The 17,300-nt window shown below is 39.7% G+C and overlaps 2 protein-coding genes across 13 annotated transcripts in view; one reads left to right on the forward strand and one right to left on the reverse strand.

Annotated features, from left to right (window-relative positions):
• SDCCAG8 (serologically defined colon cancer antigen 8) overlaps nucleotides 1–17,300 on the reverse strand; it is a 108,557-nt gene that overhangs the window by 85,376 nt on the left and 5,881 nt on the right. For all 12 annotated transcript variants that reach the window (XR_005858115.2, XM_046939377.1, XM_046939376.1 and 9 more), the window contains 7 exons: nucleotides 14,240–14,419; nucleotides 14,032–14,114; nucleotides 11,576–11,689; nucleotides 11,045–11,170; nucleotides 10,618–10,749; nucleotides 9,749–9,813; nucleotides 1,563–1,751 (listed from right to left, as the gene is read on the reverse strand). Coding sequence is in view for 11 of the 12 variants with exons in the window: in XM_046939376.1 (XP_046795332.1) it covers nucleotides 1,563–1,751; nucleotides 9,749–9,813; nucleotides 10,618–10,749; nucleotides 11,045–11,170; nucleotides 11,576–11,689; nucleotides 14,032–14,114; nucleotides 14,240–14,419 (889 nt within the window). In the remaining variant the exon portion in view is untranslated. The remainder of the gene's footprint in view (nucleotides 1–1,562; nucleotides 1,752–9,748; nucleotides 9,814–10,617; nucleotides 10,750–11,044; nucleotides 11,171–11,575; nucleotides 11,690–14,031; nucleotides 14,115–14,239; nucleotides 14,420–17,300) is intronic.
• LOC121113143 lies at nucleotides 3,629–4,838 on the forward strand. Its single transcript, XM_040697412.1, has one exon. The coding sequence runs from the start codon at nucleotides 3,797–3,799 to the stop codon at nucleotides 4,397–4,399; it is 603 nt and encodes a 200-aa protein (XP_040553346.1). The 5' UTR covers nucleotides 3,629–3,796; the 3' UTR covers nucleotides 4,400–4,838.

The following is a 17,300-nucleotide window of genomic DNA, read 5'->3' on the forward strand; positions in this document are numbered from 1 at the left end:
TTATCCTGTCATTACACGTAAAGTAAGAAGAAAAAATAATTAAAAGAAAGCATTTGGGTTCCAAAAATAATTCAGATTATTGAATATATCAAGCTCTTTGCTCTTTGCTACACACTGTAACTGAGCTAAAGAAAAAGACTCCTGGATTCTACACCTCTGCACAATTTATTTCTTAACAAAAACTGAGTTCTATACCAAACAGAGTACCAAAATGAGTAAAGTTATGATCCTTAACCTTTACACTATTTTTCATATGCGGAATGCTTTTCAGTTCTGAGAGAATATTTGTCTCCAACTATTTACAGTACAACTAGATTCTGACTGAAAATTGCTGCTCTTTTGTTTGTGCATCTGTTGCATTGTATGGTAACACAGTTCTGTGTATTCATCTTAACAGCATTTGGACAAACTACTTAGTCCCTTTGAAAATATTTACTGTAATATCTTTGTTTTAATAAGTTCTATCAAAGATGTTCATTTCAGATGTTGTTGAGAGATGGGTTAAGAGGAAGAAATAAATCAGCTCAAATCTTTTGTTTCAAACTGCCCTGTAACACAAAGTGACAAAAATATACTGGCTGAGTTTCCACAGTTTCTGTGACAAACAGTTACTTTAAGAAAAAAAAGAAAAGGAAAAAAAAAGGCAGATTTGGAGACATGATTTTTCAGCAACAGAGAACTTTCCCAGAAAATTCTTGGACTTGTGACAACAGAAAAATGCATCAATTCTCCCAGCAACCATATAATGTGTAGAGATCACATCCATTTGTCAAACAGCATGTACTATGCCCCTTCAGAGTGCTCACTTCTAATTGACCCACTACCTCCTCTCCAGCAGACTCATTCGAAAACTCTGGAAATCTTAAAAAGCTTCACTATCTGACAATAGACAGATGGCTGTTGAACAAACTTTGAGAAAGCTGCAGTATCCTGTCACTATTACTAACAAGCAAAAACGGAGAGATTTCTGAAGATGATTGACTAGCAGCATTTCTTCTAAAAAAAGTTAACGCTGCTGAAATTTCTGAATTACTGTATGTCATTACAAACCACACATACTACGTTCCGTTTGTATAGTTGTTATTTTCTTAACCCTTTAAATAAAAGCCACAATTTAAAAATGGCTGTTAAAAATCATTTCATCTCTTTCTGATTCAAAGGAAGCTGAATTGAATTAGTTAGCAAAGTATTCTATCCCAAACTCCGGACCTATTAAACACATTCAAGGAAAATAGGGATTTCTCTGATAAGAGTGAAAGGTTTGCTTGTAGGATTAGTGCAATAAATACAGACTACCAGCAGTCTGGTGGGGGACACCCCAAGGGATCAATAAGATAAAGACTAACTTCCTTTTGCATTTGAAATAAGAAGAAAACTACCATGAATTTCACAGTGGCTGTGACCCACACTCATATTCTGCCATCAATATTCATATCACAATCTGAACTCGGGACTCTGTTGCCTTGTAAATGTCTCTACAAATACAACCAAACATACTATGACCTATGTGGTTTAATGTAAGCAACTGTTATTTCATGAGAAGCTAATATCCTCAAACTTACTTTGTTACTCTCTCAATGACCTGCATGTGAACATTAGAATGTGTCTGAGCAAGAACTGCCTCCTGCTGTGCACATTTGAGACAAAGACCACCAACTCGACTAGAATTTGTGGCTGAAACGAGCGATTTCTGGTGTTTTAGTCTTGCTTCCAAATCTTCACAAGTCTTCTGAGATTCTGAAAGGTGCTTCCTAGAAAGAAGAAACAACAAAAATATTTGAGTAACACCCAAACGTTTCCACAAGCTATATTTATATGCAATATATAACAATAGATGCAAAAAAAGAGCTGTACGAATCTCCGTAATGTACATTTCTCACACATTTCAGTAGCCTATGGAAAATGTTAATAGAGAAATAGCAGTTGAACTGACCCAACAAAATTACTAATAGATAAAACAAAATTAAATTGTTTCTTCCGCTGGGACAGAAAATGGTAAAGCCATATGGAAAATTCTAGATGAAACTTGTAGTCTTACATTTTTCTTGAACAGAAAAAAAGGATTCATTATCAAAAGAAACTTTGTAAATGTATTTATACAATGGCTGTGCAAATACTTCAATATCCTAAGAAAGTCTATTTTTTTTCCTGCTCTTATTGCTAATATTATCAGTAGCTCCTCATTTCTACTCTACTCTCAAATTAGCCAGCAAGTGCCAACACTTCCAAGAGAAAATCCAGCACGTTCACTCTCACCCTCTCTCTGATCACTGTAGGGACAAATTTGAGGTCAACCCCGACTCCAGAAAAACAGGATAAGTTCTTGACTTCTCTCTCAAATTTCTACCAGGTTCTATGAAGAACTTTCTCTAGAATTTCCAAGCATCCGTCAGGCCAGGAAGAGCTCAGTAGGAATGCTGACATCAGGAAGTTCCAGACAAATGCACACTGCGCACATAAAGATCTATCTGACAAATTGTGCAATGAATCCAAAACTTTGGGTTTGTTATGCAGACCATCTGGGCAGCATACACATACCAAGTCTGACACATTCTGGCTGCACTGGATTTACTGAGCACACGATACGTATGCTGTATGCATGTATATTTCCTTCTGGGAAAGCTTCTGTGTACTTCTTCCTATTTTAGTAGCAGGTCGATCAAACAGAATACACTACAACCTGGATGGAATCTGCCCTGGGTATATCCTTGGACAGTCATGGTACAATAGATCTATTAAGAAATCCAGGGCAGAAACTGTTGAGTCCAATGTAATTCACAGCGAAAGTTCCATCTGAAAACAGTATAAATTTGCACATGACAAAATAAATAAATAAATAAATAATCAGCAGATCTCAAGTGCTTCGAAATGCTTACATTTTCAAAGCTCACTACCTGCTAAGGGGCGTGATAAGTTTCAAAAAGTACCTTTAGAAGCTCTCAGATCATTTCAACCTCTAATCTTTCTTTTTGAATATATTTAACACTTTAAGCCAAGAGGGGAAAAAAGCCAAGAGGGGAAAAAAGCCAAGAGACTAGGTAGCTGAGATTTAAGATTCTCCTATAGTTTGACTAGCACAATTGGCTTTGTACATTCATGATTTCACCACTGCAGATGGCATATTTAACCCAGTAACTCCTTTTGTGCACATACACACATAGAATTATGTAATTGTAGATATGTTAAATCATAAATTATTTGGAGAGGAATGTAATTAAACAGATTCACCAGCAGTATCATGAATGCAAGCACACAAGGAGAAGCCTACTCCAGAACACCAGATCCAGAACACAGTGGTGGTCTCTACTTTTGGTTTTGCTAGTCTGCTACCCGTGCTCGAAATGAGTGGTTTCATTACATGACCTATTTTCAAGTATTTTTATTTTTGAAGCTATGCAGGTTACATGACTGGAAACACAGCATGCATACTTCAAAACTATGTTGCCCTTTGCCAAAATCATTATGTGGCCTAAACTAGCACAAAGATTCCTAAAATTTTTGATACCAGATGTAGTGGAATTCCAGGGTCACAGCCTGAACCAATGGGTGGGCTCTGTGAGTGTGTGAGTGCGGCGGCGCGGCGGTACGAACGGGGGAGGGACACATTCCTCAGCTCGGCTCGGTCTGCGCGCTGCTACCGGGAGGGGTGAGTCGATTCTTTTTGATATCTTTCCCTCGTGTGCCTATTTCTTAAATAAAGGCTTTGTCATCACCTTCATTTGCCCTACATTTTGGCGAGCCAGGCAGCCAAATATCTTTAAAGATACCCAATTATAAGCCTCTTAAAATAATTACCATGACATTTTTGAACAATTTCATGGGATGGTTTGGACGGGGAAAGGCTAGCCCCATAAGTGAGGTTTTGCCAGGGCACATCCCGGGATTCCTAGGATCCCCATATCACGGGATTGCCTGTATTATTGAAAAATGGGGTCCCCTACGGGATGCAGGAAATGTTCAGGAATCCCCAGCCCGCCTGGCTGAGTATTTCAGTAGTCTAAACAAAAACGTACTCACTACACGAGAACGACAGTTAGCTGCCTCCACGGTGGCGTGGCCGCTGCTGATGGCCTTGAACCGGCTAAATATAACTGAAGGGGTTCTCACTGATGAAAATCAACTATTACGTGACCGTGTGGAAGAACTAGAAAGACAGGTTGCAATTTTGAGAGGGAAAAAACCTAACCCTATAATCCCGGTACAAAAAATCCGAAACATCTCTTTAGAAATAACTGGGGATCCTATACAAGAGAGTCCACATGAACTGGACTCAGAAAATGAAAGCACTAAGAAGTCAGATCTTGAGGCTCCACTAGAGCTTGATCCCTTTGAGATCCGACCAGTTGTAACTCAAAAAACAAAAAAAAACGCAGGACAGGCCAGCGGGGCTGCCCCCTGACCAGTGGCCCCCTGCCCAGAGCACACTACATGTAACAGCTCGCCCATACACGGCAGCTGAATTAATGGATTTAGTACAACGCTTTAGACAAAGACCGAGAGAGAGTGTGCCAGCATGGTTACTCAGACTATATGACATGGGGGCAGAAAGTGTTGTGGTGAATGGGCCAGAAATCTCAAAACTGGCATCAATTACTACTCACCCGGCCCTCAGGCAAAGACTATATGCGGCTGTGCAACACAATGAAGAAAATCATTCACTGATTGCATGGTTAATGGCCGCATGCCGTGTGACATGGGCAAATAAAACGGATATACCATTAAATACCGGCCTGTGGTCCTCTATGGAGGACTTACAAAATTATATCCGAGAATTAGGTATGAAGGAGGCAATTTATGAGGACAATTTTGAGAGCCCAGATATGATAAAATTTTCCGCAGGAATGAGGGACCTCATCCTGCAGCAGGCTCCACCACATCAGTATGGAATTTTGGTATCCATACTAAATCCCCTAGTGGCCTCAGAGGCCATTATACAACAGGCCGCCCAATTGGTGGCAGATCTGGGGGAGACAGAGCGCCTGCGCGCCAGGCGCAACGTCCGAATGGTGGTGGAAAAGTCGGACATCCATCCGCCACCACGACCTAGGAGACCTGCTCCTAATGTAATTCAATCTGGACCCATCAGGGTCTCAAGAAAACAAATGTTTACTGACTTGATTAGGGCTGGAGTTCAATTTCAAAAGATCGATGGACAGCCTAATCAGGTCTTATTACAACTATGGAAACAGTTACCAAACAGTCAGAGATTCCAACGCTCTCCTAAAAGGGAAGGAGTTAGACTCATAGAACGGATTCCACAAAATACGTGGAATCTAGAAGACTTCATAGTCCCATCAAAAAAACGTAAACCTCCTCAGGTTGCCCGGGCAGCCACAGTTGAGCCATCAGAGGAAAAAGACTTAGGGATTGCACAGCTGATGGCTTGACAGCGGAGCCAAAATTCCCCAAGACTAGGGTCTCCAGAGGAGACCGGAGACCCTACGTTGAACTAACGATTCATTGGTCCCGAAAGAATGTACAGCGGGTTATGGCATTAGTAGATACTGGGGCAGAAACATCAATTATATATGGTGACCCAAACCAATTTTCAGGCTCTAAGGCAATGATAGGTGGGTTCGGGGGGCAGATGATCCCCGTAACACAAACATGGTTGAAATTGGGGGTTGGGCGTCTACCACCCCGGGAGTACAAGGTGTCTATTGCCCCAATTCCAGAGTATATATTGGGGATTGATATCCTGTCGGGTTTGACTCTCCAAACCACTGTGGGAGAGTTCAGATTAAGGGAAAGATGTATTAGTATCCGGGCAGTGCAGGCAATCATAAGGGGTCATGCAGAAATTGAACCTATTTGTTTGCCACAACCACGCCGGATCACAAATACAAAGCAGTATAGACTCCCGGGTGGGCAACAAGAAATTACCAAGACTGTGCAGGAGCTGGAGAGAGTAGGGATTATTAGACCTGCACACAGCCCATACAACTCCCCCATATGGCCAGTCAGGAAACCAGATGGTACGTGGCGAATGACAGTAGACTACAGAGAACTAAATAAAGTCACGCCACCGATCCATGCAGCTGTACCCAACATCGCTTCCCTCATGGATACATTAAGTAGAGAAATAGAAACATACCACTGCGTTCTGGATCTAGCAAATGCATTTTTCAGCATTCCAATTGCTAAGGAGTCCCAAGACCAGTTTGCATTCACGTGGGAGGGCAGGCAGTGGACTTTTCAAGTTCTACCTCAGGGGTACGTGCATTCACCTACTTTTTGTCATAATTTGGTGGCAAGTGACTTGGCAAATTGGAACAAACCATCTACTGTCAAAATGTTCCACTACATCGATGATTTGATGTTAACATCTGACTCAATCGAGGCATTAGAAAAGACAGTACCATCATTAATTACTTATTTACAGGAAAAAGGATGGGCTATAAACCCACAAAAAGTACAAGGACCAGGGCTATCAGTTAAATTCCTGGGTGTTGTCTGGTCAGGTAAGACTAAGGTGTTACCCAGTGCGATCATTGATAAGATCCAAGCGTTCCCGGTTCCTACGAAACCGAAGCAGTTGCAGGAGTTTTTGGGTATATTAGGATATTGGCGATCCTTTATTCCCCACTTAGCACAACTGCTAAAACCCTTATATCGATTAACAAAAAAAGGCCAAGTATGGGATTGGGGTAGAACAGAACAAGAAGCCTTCCAGCAAGCAAAAATAGCTGTTAAACAGGCCCAGGCGCTAGGTATATTTGATCCAACCCTTCCAGCCGAACTAGATGTGCATGTGACCCAAGAAGGGTTTGGCTGGGGGCTGTGGCAGCGCCAGGGTTCTGTTCGAATCCCAATTGGGTTCTGGTCACAGATTTGGCATGGAGCAGAAGAGAGATACAGCATGGTTGAAAAGCAGTTATTGGCTACCTATTCTGCATTGCAGGCAGTAGAACCAATAACTCAGACCGCAGAGGTTATTGTCAAAACAACTTTACCAATTCAGGGGTGGGTAAAAGACCTAACTCACATTCCTAAGACCGGGGTGGCCCAATCACAAACAGTAGCACGCTGGGTTGCCTATCTTAGCCAAAGAAGCCGCCTGTCATCATCTCCACTGAAGGAAGAACTTCAAAAGATACTTGGGCCAGTAACATATCACAGCGAGACACCTGAGGAAATAGTGGTTACTTGTCCAGAAAAGAGTCCTGTACAGGAGGGAAAATACCCTATCCCAGAAGATGCCTGGTATACAGATGAATCCAGCAGAGGGAACCCAAGTAGGTGGCGAGCTGTCGCATACCATCCCTCAACTGAAACAATATGGTTTGAAGAAGGGGATGGACAAAGTAGCCAGTGGGCTGAGCTACGAGCTGTGTGGATGGTGATAACTCAAGAGCCTGGCAACAGTGCACTAAACATCTGCACAGATAGTTGGGCAGTCTACCGAGGGCTCACGCTCTGGATAGCACAGTGGGCCACTCAGGATTGGACAATCCATGCCCGACCTATCTGGGGCAAAGATATGTGGGTTGATATATGGAACGTGGTTAGGCACAGGACCGTACGAGCATACCACGTCTCTGGACATCAACCCTTGCAGTCACCAGGCAATGATGAAGCTGACACACTGGCTCGAGTCCGATGGTTGGGAAGTACACCATCAGAAGACATAGCTCACTGGCTGCATCGGAAATTACGGCATGCAGGACAGAAAACCATGTGGGCAGCAGCTAAAGCATGGGGGTTGCCCATACAGTTACCAGATATTGTCCAGGCATGTCAGGACTGTGATGCTTGCTCGCGAATGAGACCAAGACCTCTGCCGGAAACTACGGCCCATCTCGCTAGAGGACACAACCCATTACAGCGATGGCAGATCGATTATATAGGTCCCCTTCCTCGATCTGAGGGGGCCAGATATGCCCTAACTTGTGTCGATACAGCGAGTGGACTGATGCAAGCCTATCCTGTAGCAAAGGCAAACCAAGCCAATACCATCAAAGCTCTAACTAGATTGATGGCATCATACGGGACTCCTGAGGTTATTGAGAGTGATCAAGGTACACATTTCACAGGTGCAACTGTGCAGAAGTGGGCTGAAGACAATAACATTGAATGGCGGTTTCACCTGCCCTACAATCCAACAGGAGCAGGCCTAATAGAAAGATACAATGGGATCCTGAAGGCTGCTCTGAAGGCAGATTCACAGTCCTTGCAGGGGTGGACCAAAAGGCTTTATGAAACCCTGCGAGACTTGAATGAGAGACCAAGAGATGGCAGACCCAGTGCTTTAAAAATGCTGCAGACAACTTGGGCCTCCCCACTTAGGATACAAATTACAAGCAAGGACACCTCACTCAAGCCACAAGTTGGCACAATGAATAATCTTCTGCTCCCTGCCCCTGATGACCTAGAGCCCGGGAGACACAAGGTAAAATGGCCTTGGAAGGTGCAAGCAGGACCAAAATGGTGTGGTCTCCTTGCACCTTGGGGGAGATTGTTAGAGGTTGGGGGATCAGTAAACCCTTCAGTAATCGGTGTATGGCCAACAGAGGTAATAGTTGACACCCCTGTTTTCATTGCAAGGGGGACATTAATCATGTCCATGTGGCAAATTAGAACCCCCCCTTTGGTACCCGATATAGTGATTCAGTCGCAGATTTCGGGCCAAAGAGTGTGGTATCGAAGGCCAGGACGTGCCCCGATACAGGCAGAGGTGTTGACTCAAGACCGAAATACAGCCTGCATCTTACCGTGGAGGGCGGACCTACCCCTCCTCGTACCTATTAAACATCTGTTTTACTCCCCTTGAGGTTTTAAGTTCACAGGATGGCCCGCAGGAGCAACATCACTCAAACACGCTTATGAGGAAACATCATGACACCCTGTGACGCACTGCTGAACTTTTGGGGACTGGAGAGCATGAATCAGAAGCGCTACTGGTCCTTGAAAAAGATACGCCTCGAGAAAGAACATCAAGTACTGGCCCAACAGAACCGTGAAGGGGACTGCCACTGATTGCCTTTATTGTTTTGACATCCTATATTGCGGCGGGTGTTGTGTATGCGTCGCGATGCGCATTGTGTCTTGGGCCACCAGGTTGCAGGGGCTCACCCCCTACCTGCTCAGTCATTGGTTCATGCTGTGAAGGGGTGGAGTGTAGTGGAATTCCAGGGTCACAGCCTGAACCAATGGGTGGGCTCTGTGAGTGTGTGAGTGCGGCGGCGCGGCGGTACGAACGGGGGAGGGACACATTCCTCAGCTCGGCTCGGGCTGCGCGCTGCTACCGGGAGGGGTGAGTCGATTCTTTTTGATATCTTTCCCTCGTGTGCCTATTTCTTAAATAAAGGCTTTGTCATCACCTTCATTTGCCCTACACCAGATATTGGAAGAAGAAAGTTAATTGTGAAAGAGCTCACACAACTTAAAACTTCAGCTTCTTTTTTTAATTTGTTTGAATTATCGGAACAGACATGGAGTCTCCATAAGGAAAAAAGGACAAACAGATTCATATCAAGTTTTGAGGCTCAGTAATGTCTGTGAATACAACAATTTGACATAACTTATAAAATGCATATATTGCCATAAAATAACAATGCATTCAAATACATTAATTGAGAAAATACAAATAAATCTTTAAAACCAGCTTTCAGGCAAAGTACTTGAAAGCATCATATTTAGTATTTAACCACACTGTTATTTAAATTCATATGAAGAATGCATCATGTTATGAGTTGACAATATTTCTCCAGTCACAATTTTAAGAAAAAAAATAAACATTTCACTATACCTTAGAGATTGTACTTGGCCTTCCAAAACATTGATTTTGTCCTGATAAAGAAGTTTCAGTTTTTCCTTTAGAAAAGATGGGAGAAGAAAAACAACACATAATTGTGTCTTTCAGTTCATTCTTTATATTGTCTTTCCATATGAATGTAGACATTAACCACATTTATTCTTTTTTCCTGAAGATATAAACCTGTTAAATCACTAGACTCAGAGAAATTTTAAGTATTTTACATTTTTGTTAAAGTTCACAACATGAATAAACCTCCCATTTTCTTAGTTCTACACAACTTGCCAGTTCCTTGTACGGTATAAATTGCTACAGCTCCACATACTTCAGCCACCTACAATGATTTACAAAAATTAATGATCTTAACTCAGTTTTCCTTTTACTCTCCCACAACCCTGCAGAAATAAAAGATTCTTCAAGTAGAGTAGCTATTTTTTCATAATAGCCACTTTTGCACCTTACTGACCCTGCTCTGCTCCAGAAGTAGGAAGACTCATTGCAAACGAGCTTGTCTAGAGGCCTGCCTAAAATACAGCGGCTAGTTTCCATCTGCTTATGGGTTGTGTTACTGCCAAGAATCTCCAAAGTACAGCGCAGCCATCACTGACTGGATATTCTTGAACGAAGACTTATCTCTTGGAAATCAACACCTGCAGCTACAGCCTAACATCTGTGTCTAACTGGAGAATTATATTAATTAGGGAACAACAAGGAGATGAGGTTTAAGAGAACAAAATTTGATCTCAGATTAAGGTTCAGTCAAGCAAAACTCCTTCCATAACTCTACTACAAAATTGCAGCAATAACACAGTCCTGAATGCTTTTCCAAAGGTAAAAAAAAATAAAAAAATCCTAATACCAACCAGTTCTACATGCCATTTTTCTACTTCTCCAACAGTTTTTGAAACCAAAGCTGGATCTCCGTTTTGTGCTGCTGATGATATAGAAGGCTGATGCAGTTTCAAGTCATTACACCTGGAGTTCTGATTATTGGCCTAAAATAAAAATGTTAATGCTTCAATTATAATTATGTATGCTGTATTTTTAAACAAATGTTAATTATGTAAATATTGAATGTTGTAATTTTAATTACAGTAAAATATAAGAATCAATAAGTAAGTTCATTAGGCTAGCAACCTACGATGATATCTCCAGAAACTCACGTTTTCAAACTGTCATTTTGTTTTGACTAAAATTCAGTTTGCAGATAATCATTTATATAGGCCTTCCTTAATAGCAGTTAGTTCACTGAACCTTGGTTAAAACAACAACAGAGAAATAAAAACTTACTGAGGTATGTAGAAGAGCTTGTTCTCCCAACGTATATTCTGCAGTCAAAAAATTCAGTTTCTGATGGAGGTCCTCATTTTCAAGTATAACTGCTCGAACCTGATCCTTCATCTCAGACAATTCCTCCTGCGAGACAGAGAAACTGTCTGTGAAAGGTTCCTCGAAACAATCATCAACCTCTTGACAACAAAGTCTAGATAAATATTTTCAACTATTTCACCTTTTTCAAACAAAATAAGAACACTCAAAAAAAAGAGTTGCTGTTATATGGAAATTTAAACTACAAAATCACGTCTTAAAAAAATACACTTATTTGCAATTGTAAGATGAAATAAAAACATATTTGAAGGTCCTTAAATACTACATAAACACAAAGATACACGATAAAGCTCAGTGTTTATTCAACTGTGGTTTACTCCTATTTGGTCATTAAAGCAATTTATCTCAAGACTAAGCACAAGCTTTTTTAAAAGCAACTCTTCATAACTGGGGGGATCAGGGTTTCAGTAGCTGAAATATATTATGTAATACCTTGCAAAACTTCACTTCTGCTTCTAAATGGTCAATGTACTGAGACTGATCATTAATTCTAGGAATAAGATCAGAAGGGTCTGGTAAGTCTTCTGTTGCAGCTTCTGGGGTTTTCTGAGGGAAGTAAAGAACAGTATGTGTTATTTTCTGGTTTACCAATTACTGCAATAAGAAGTCACTTGCACACAGAATACAGCTTATGCTTAATAAAAGAAGTGCACACCCCACCAAGTACCAGGTCATGAGAAAGGGAGAAACAGCAAGAACTTTTAATCTTCAGTTCAAAAAGTAAATATGCCACTTCTGCCAAAACATATCACTGCTTGAATAAGCACATCTATACAACATAACCACCAACCAATGCTCAAATGAAATTCACACGCTATTTATTATTCATTTTAGACAAACGTTAGAGGGTATTTTCTTCTGTGAAATGAATATTGAAATATCTTGAATTTTAATTGGTATGCATCAAAGGATACACCTCCAAATGTTCATTAATAATTGCTGCAGAAATATGAGTATGTCTGCAATTTTAATAGCCACACAGAAACACAAGAAAACGTCTAACAGACATTTATCAAAGAACCTGATATTTTAAGATTCTATAACTACACTGCATTTACACCTAAGAATAGTGTACAAATTAAACAAGAATGTAAATAAATCTATTATTAAAATACCCTTAAGATCACAGTTGAAATGGTTTCACAAAAACAATAACCTCTCTTTTATCCTACTAGCAACAAAGAGTCCTTGGCCATCTGAGAACAGAACTAATTTAGAGTTGACTTTAGACGACTATTTTGCATATTGTAATTCATTCTGATGTAATTAACTAGTCTTAACAGTCCCAGATGTAATTTTCAGGAACTAACTAAGCAGTTGGACACCTAAGTCTCCTGGACCTCATAAAAGATTCAGAAACCTACATCTTTGTTTTTAAAAAAATACTTATTAAATATTCACAGTAAAAAAAATACATATATATCTTTAAAAAAAAATTCAAGCTACTACTGGGTACTAAAATGTGCATCTGACAAGAAGAGTAATTGACAGAAGATGTTTTATTTTCCGCAGCAATGTATTAAGTCCAACATTTAAGATAAAAACTTCAGGTTTTGTAACCAGAACTCTACCACGACATTTAAATGAGAATGAATAATCAAACCTGCAAAAGCAATAGAAATTTCTAGCAACAGGCTTTCTTTCAGATTATACCAATATAAATTTTGATCATAGTAAAGGAGTGACCCTTGTTTCACCTGGAACTACAGTTGAGGAGATAAATGCAGGGTTTTGCAGAACCATCCAGAAAAAACACTTGCAGAATAGACACTAAATTTGTAATGTATCCCTCCTTGGCTGAGTGCATGTTAATCTCCTGCTTCCCTTACTTGGAATTCACCATACTTTACAGGCTATTTATATAAACTAGTATAGACCGTTTTAAAACATGAATTGTTGGAGCTCCAAGAATACTTGGTACTCATTTTCTGTTCTCCCAGCTCCCACTCATCCCCCACTCTTTTCCTAAACTTTAAGACCCTTTGCAGCTAAGAACTCCAACTGCTTCACACAACAGTACTGTTTTGTAATGCGAAAATTTTCTTTTCCATCCAAATTACATTTCTGTGCAAAACAGTTCTAAGGTTTAACCTGAGAAATACCGGCGTAACGTACACAAGAGTATAAAGAACAGGTTTCACTAAAAGGGAAGGAGTAAGTAATATCTTTTTCTGACAGAAAACGAACTGAGGGATTGTCAGCTCAGAGCACTGTGGCACTGATAGTTCTTTATTTAGAGCTCATATCTGCTCTGTGACAGGATAAACACTTTCTAGATAATTTTTTTTTTCAGTATGTGATTGTTACCACTTAATTTGGAAATTTTTAATAAACATTCCGATCACAGTCCAAAGTAGCATGTTATAGGGTGGAGGAACAGAGGTCAAACGTTAAACAGACAGAACATCGAGATACTACTAACTATGCATGTATTTTGGAGCAGTTCTGCTGCAAGATGGATAAGTTTGAGAAATGTGCACAAGGGTGTCCTTTCCATTTAGTAAACTAATTTCGGCAGAGACCACTGCACTTCAGTACAGAGCTACCATCCTCGGTGCTACATGGATTGACCATGCAGTCAATCCCAGCCGTTTCCAAAACAAGAAGGATGAACTTGTAGTGGAGTTAAGATGATGAGAAAACAAAGTAATTTGGACTGTCACCAACACACATCGTTGTCAACTAGAAGGAAATGCCTAAATCAAGTATCTGGGATTTTTCTTCTGCCGTGGTCTGAACTTGGTATGTTTATGATCACATCACTGAGAATCAAAATTTCAGAATGTGAGAATGGCTCAGGAGCTCTAATTCTCCCAGGACTGCAGAAAACATATGACAGCATGCACACCGTTCATTCAAATAACACAAAGAGACAAGAAGAAACATACTTGGAATTGCATCTTCCTCCTTGATGGAGAGGCTTCACTTTCCATCTTTTCCTGATGTTGCAACAAAATTTTAAGTTGATTAACTAGGAAGAGATTAGGAAAAAAAAAAAACCACATTGGTTATAAGCAAAAATTCAGATAGTATGAACAGACAAATTTAATACTATTTCTAACATTTTTAAGCTATTTGCCTTCAGAGTAATCTTACCTGCATGACTGTGCTGTAGTTCCTCCCAGGGTGGACTCCCACTGTCGTCACTGTCCCTGTCCACATCATCACTGCCCTTGTCCACAGAGGACTGGTCAAATCCAACTTCATCCTTACTCTCTGCAAAATGTCTGTCCTCCAAGGCATATTTCAGCTGATGGATACTTTCATTAGCACGCTCTGCAAACAATCATATCATTAGCCACAGCAGACAACATAAAAGGAAGTATTTTAAGTTGCAAGAAAATTGTGAGAAATAAATGCATTCAGCAACTGTTTGACTTGACTCCTACATCTTAAGCCAGCCACTGAAAGCAATTACATAAAGCAAACAACCAGAACTACGATAGGTCACCACTTGAGGAAGCACATTTACTACATTTCTAAATATCAAGTTATGAACAGAACGCTACCTTGTTAACACAATATGACTTTATAGCAACACAAGTAGCTAGGATTAAAAATCACCAGTACAAAGCTTCAACTACTAGTCATATGCTTGACTAAAATATTTTCTGGCATATATAGCCCTAATGTTTTTCCAACATAACACTCATTCCATATTTCATATAATGTGCAGGATCAGACAGTAAGGATAGCATTAGTGATTTCTCATGGTGATACATTACACAACAAAGCAATGCCTTGTACAACTGAAAAATAACTGAAACAAAAATTCAGCAAATGTGGTCAACATAAAACAGAGATTAAATAAAGACAGACGACCTCTGAATGAGTCTAAAAAATAAATAACACTCATTCAAAACCAAACAAAAAAAATACCTCTTTCCAGATAAACCAGAATACTTTATGAACCTTAAATCCTGCGTTCTTTAAAGGGTAATTCTACCATAGGACTAAAGTATATGAAACATTTAGGTATAGATGTGCACACAACAGGACCTTCACTACTGTGAGACATGGCTGATAAGGTAACAACTTATATTAGAGCAACTGCTATAACCAAGAAAATGGCAAGCTTTTCAGCGTACATAGCTTTCATCCCTCCTTCTGTGCATGTAATCTAAATTTGTATGACACTTAAAAACTACCTGAAAATATATTTAAACTTACTAAAAAAAAAACCACTGTTAATCATCTGCTGGTAGAATTCAAGAGACATGTCTCAGAGCACAATAAATACTGATTGTTAAAAACATTAATAGCTCCTTTCTCCAAACAGTAAAGTGACAGCAATTCAAGTTGGAACAAAAGCTAAGTATGTACACATAGCTTCACTTTATCTTTTTTCAAGTTCAAATACATCATCTTGACTAAAGTTGGGAAATACTTTTTTTCCCGACTATAATGGTTTTCACAATCCTTTTCAGTCCTTTTCTCTGCCTTACCATAACTCACCTATAGTTCATAAAACATGAGTAAGACACCAAAAACATTCTATTTAGGAACACGGTTTTCAACCCAGCGTGCCAGCTCTCTCTCACGTTTTAGTGATGCTAGTTTTTCATAGAAACATGAGCTGCCTCTCACATATTAATCTTCCCACAGCACTCATTTTTAAAGCCTATTCATCTTATGACTAGTCTTACCTCTTCTGATTTTCAGGTACTCCATGCTTTAACCAAGTTAGTGTAAGAGAAGAAGCAAAAGCACATTTTAGACAGTCATTATTTATTATAAAAAACCCAAATAATTTCACAAGGTGATGGCTCAGGCAAGAGAATCTAGGTCACACATTTTCCTATTAGCTAATGGGCACAATTAAGTTATTCATTCTTAAGGATTACAGGATGTTAGGAGACTGGGAGAGTTAACTGACAAATGGTAACAGTATCTCATTGATGCAATGGCTTGAGGTAAACTATGTTGCAATGAGTTGTTGCCAAGAGATATTCAATGTCAGCTGAAGTATTACATGGAGAGCCATTTGGTAACTAGAAAATTCACCTCATTTTCCTGCTCAATGTAGGCCTCTGTCAGAGAACCCTGAAGTCTAATTTTTTGCTTCTGTAGCAAGTGGGGGAAAAAAAAGAATAAACACAAAGCAAAGTACAGGTCCATGTATATGTTTTCTCCCAGAAAATAAAGTGGGCAGGAGTAGTAGTGAAACATAATAAAAACATTATCTGTGACACACTGAGGTCTACTTTGCTTGGCTTACCGTTTCCTGTCACTGGAAGAATATCCCCATATTTTTGAATGCTTCATTAATATTTGACAAAGTTGCTTAAATGCTTGCTGGTTTCATAATTAAAAAGGCTGCTGCTATAAGCAAAAAGCTCACTACTGGGAAACTGGGAATTAGGAGCTTCCACTACCAAACAGTTAACATTCATTTGAGTAAGAGTTGAACTGGACATATAAAAGAAAAAAAAATGTACATTTTGCCTAAGTACATCATCTGGGGCATAAGGATAAAAGAGTAAACATTAACTGGTGGGAATGTACATATTTGTTGCTTTTATCAATGTAAAAATGTTCTTTCTAAACATGGAAGAAGCAGAAAGAACCTCTGTGGATGCAAACTATTGGATATCAAGGCATCTTTACTTAAAGACATCACAATAATTTTTAAAGTGAATTTAGAAGCCCTAAGTTTCTAAGTGCTACCACATTCAGTCTATTTTTTTCAGTTAGCTATTCCTATAACAGTGCATTTTACAAAAGCAGCTCTCAGTAAAAACGCATTGACCAAAACTGTTTGTATATCTAAAATTCAATTGCCGTATTCTTTTCTGCATTTTAACAAGACTTTACAAACAATATCTGAGAATATATTTCTGTAGTGTGATAAAATGTCCTTGATGTGTTACCTCCCATAGGTAGAGCTAAGGATATGGGTGAATCACAGCAGGCTGAGGTTGGAAGGCACCTCTGGGGACCATCTGGTACAACCTCCAGCACAGACACCACACCCAGGTGGCATTCGAAGATCTCCACAAACAGATTCCACACGCAAAAGAATACTGATTGTGTGAAATGTTCAACTTTAATTGGAAACAAATCAAAATGATAACACGAACTAGGATTTCTGAAAGCTATCAAACCTAATATGCAGATACCATCAATAAAGGGGAAAGAAAGTCTTGATCTCTATTTT

Source organism: Gallus gallus, chromosome 3 (genome assembly GCF_016699485.2).
Source record: "Gallus gallus isolate bGalGal1 chromosome 3, bGalGal1.mat.broiler.GRCg7b, whole genome shotgun sequence".
Classification (NCBI taxonomy): domain Eukaryota; kingdom Metazoa; phylum Chordata; class Aves; order Galliformes; family Phasianidae; genus Gallus; species Gallus gallus.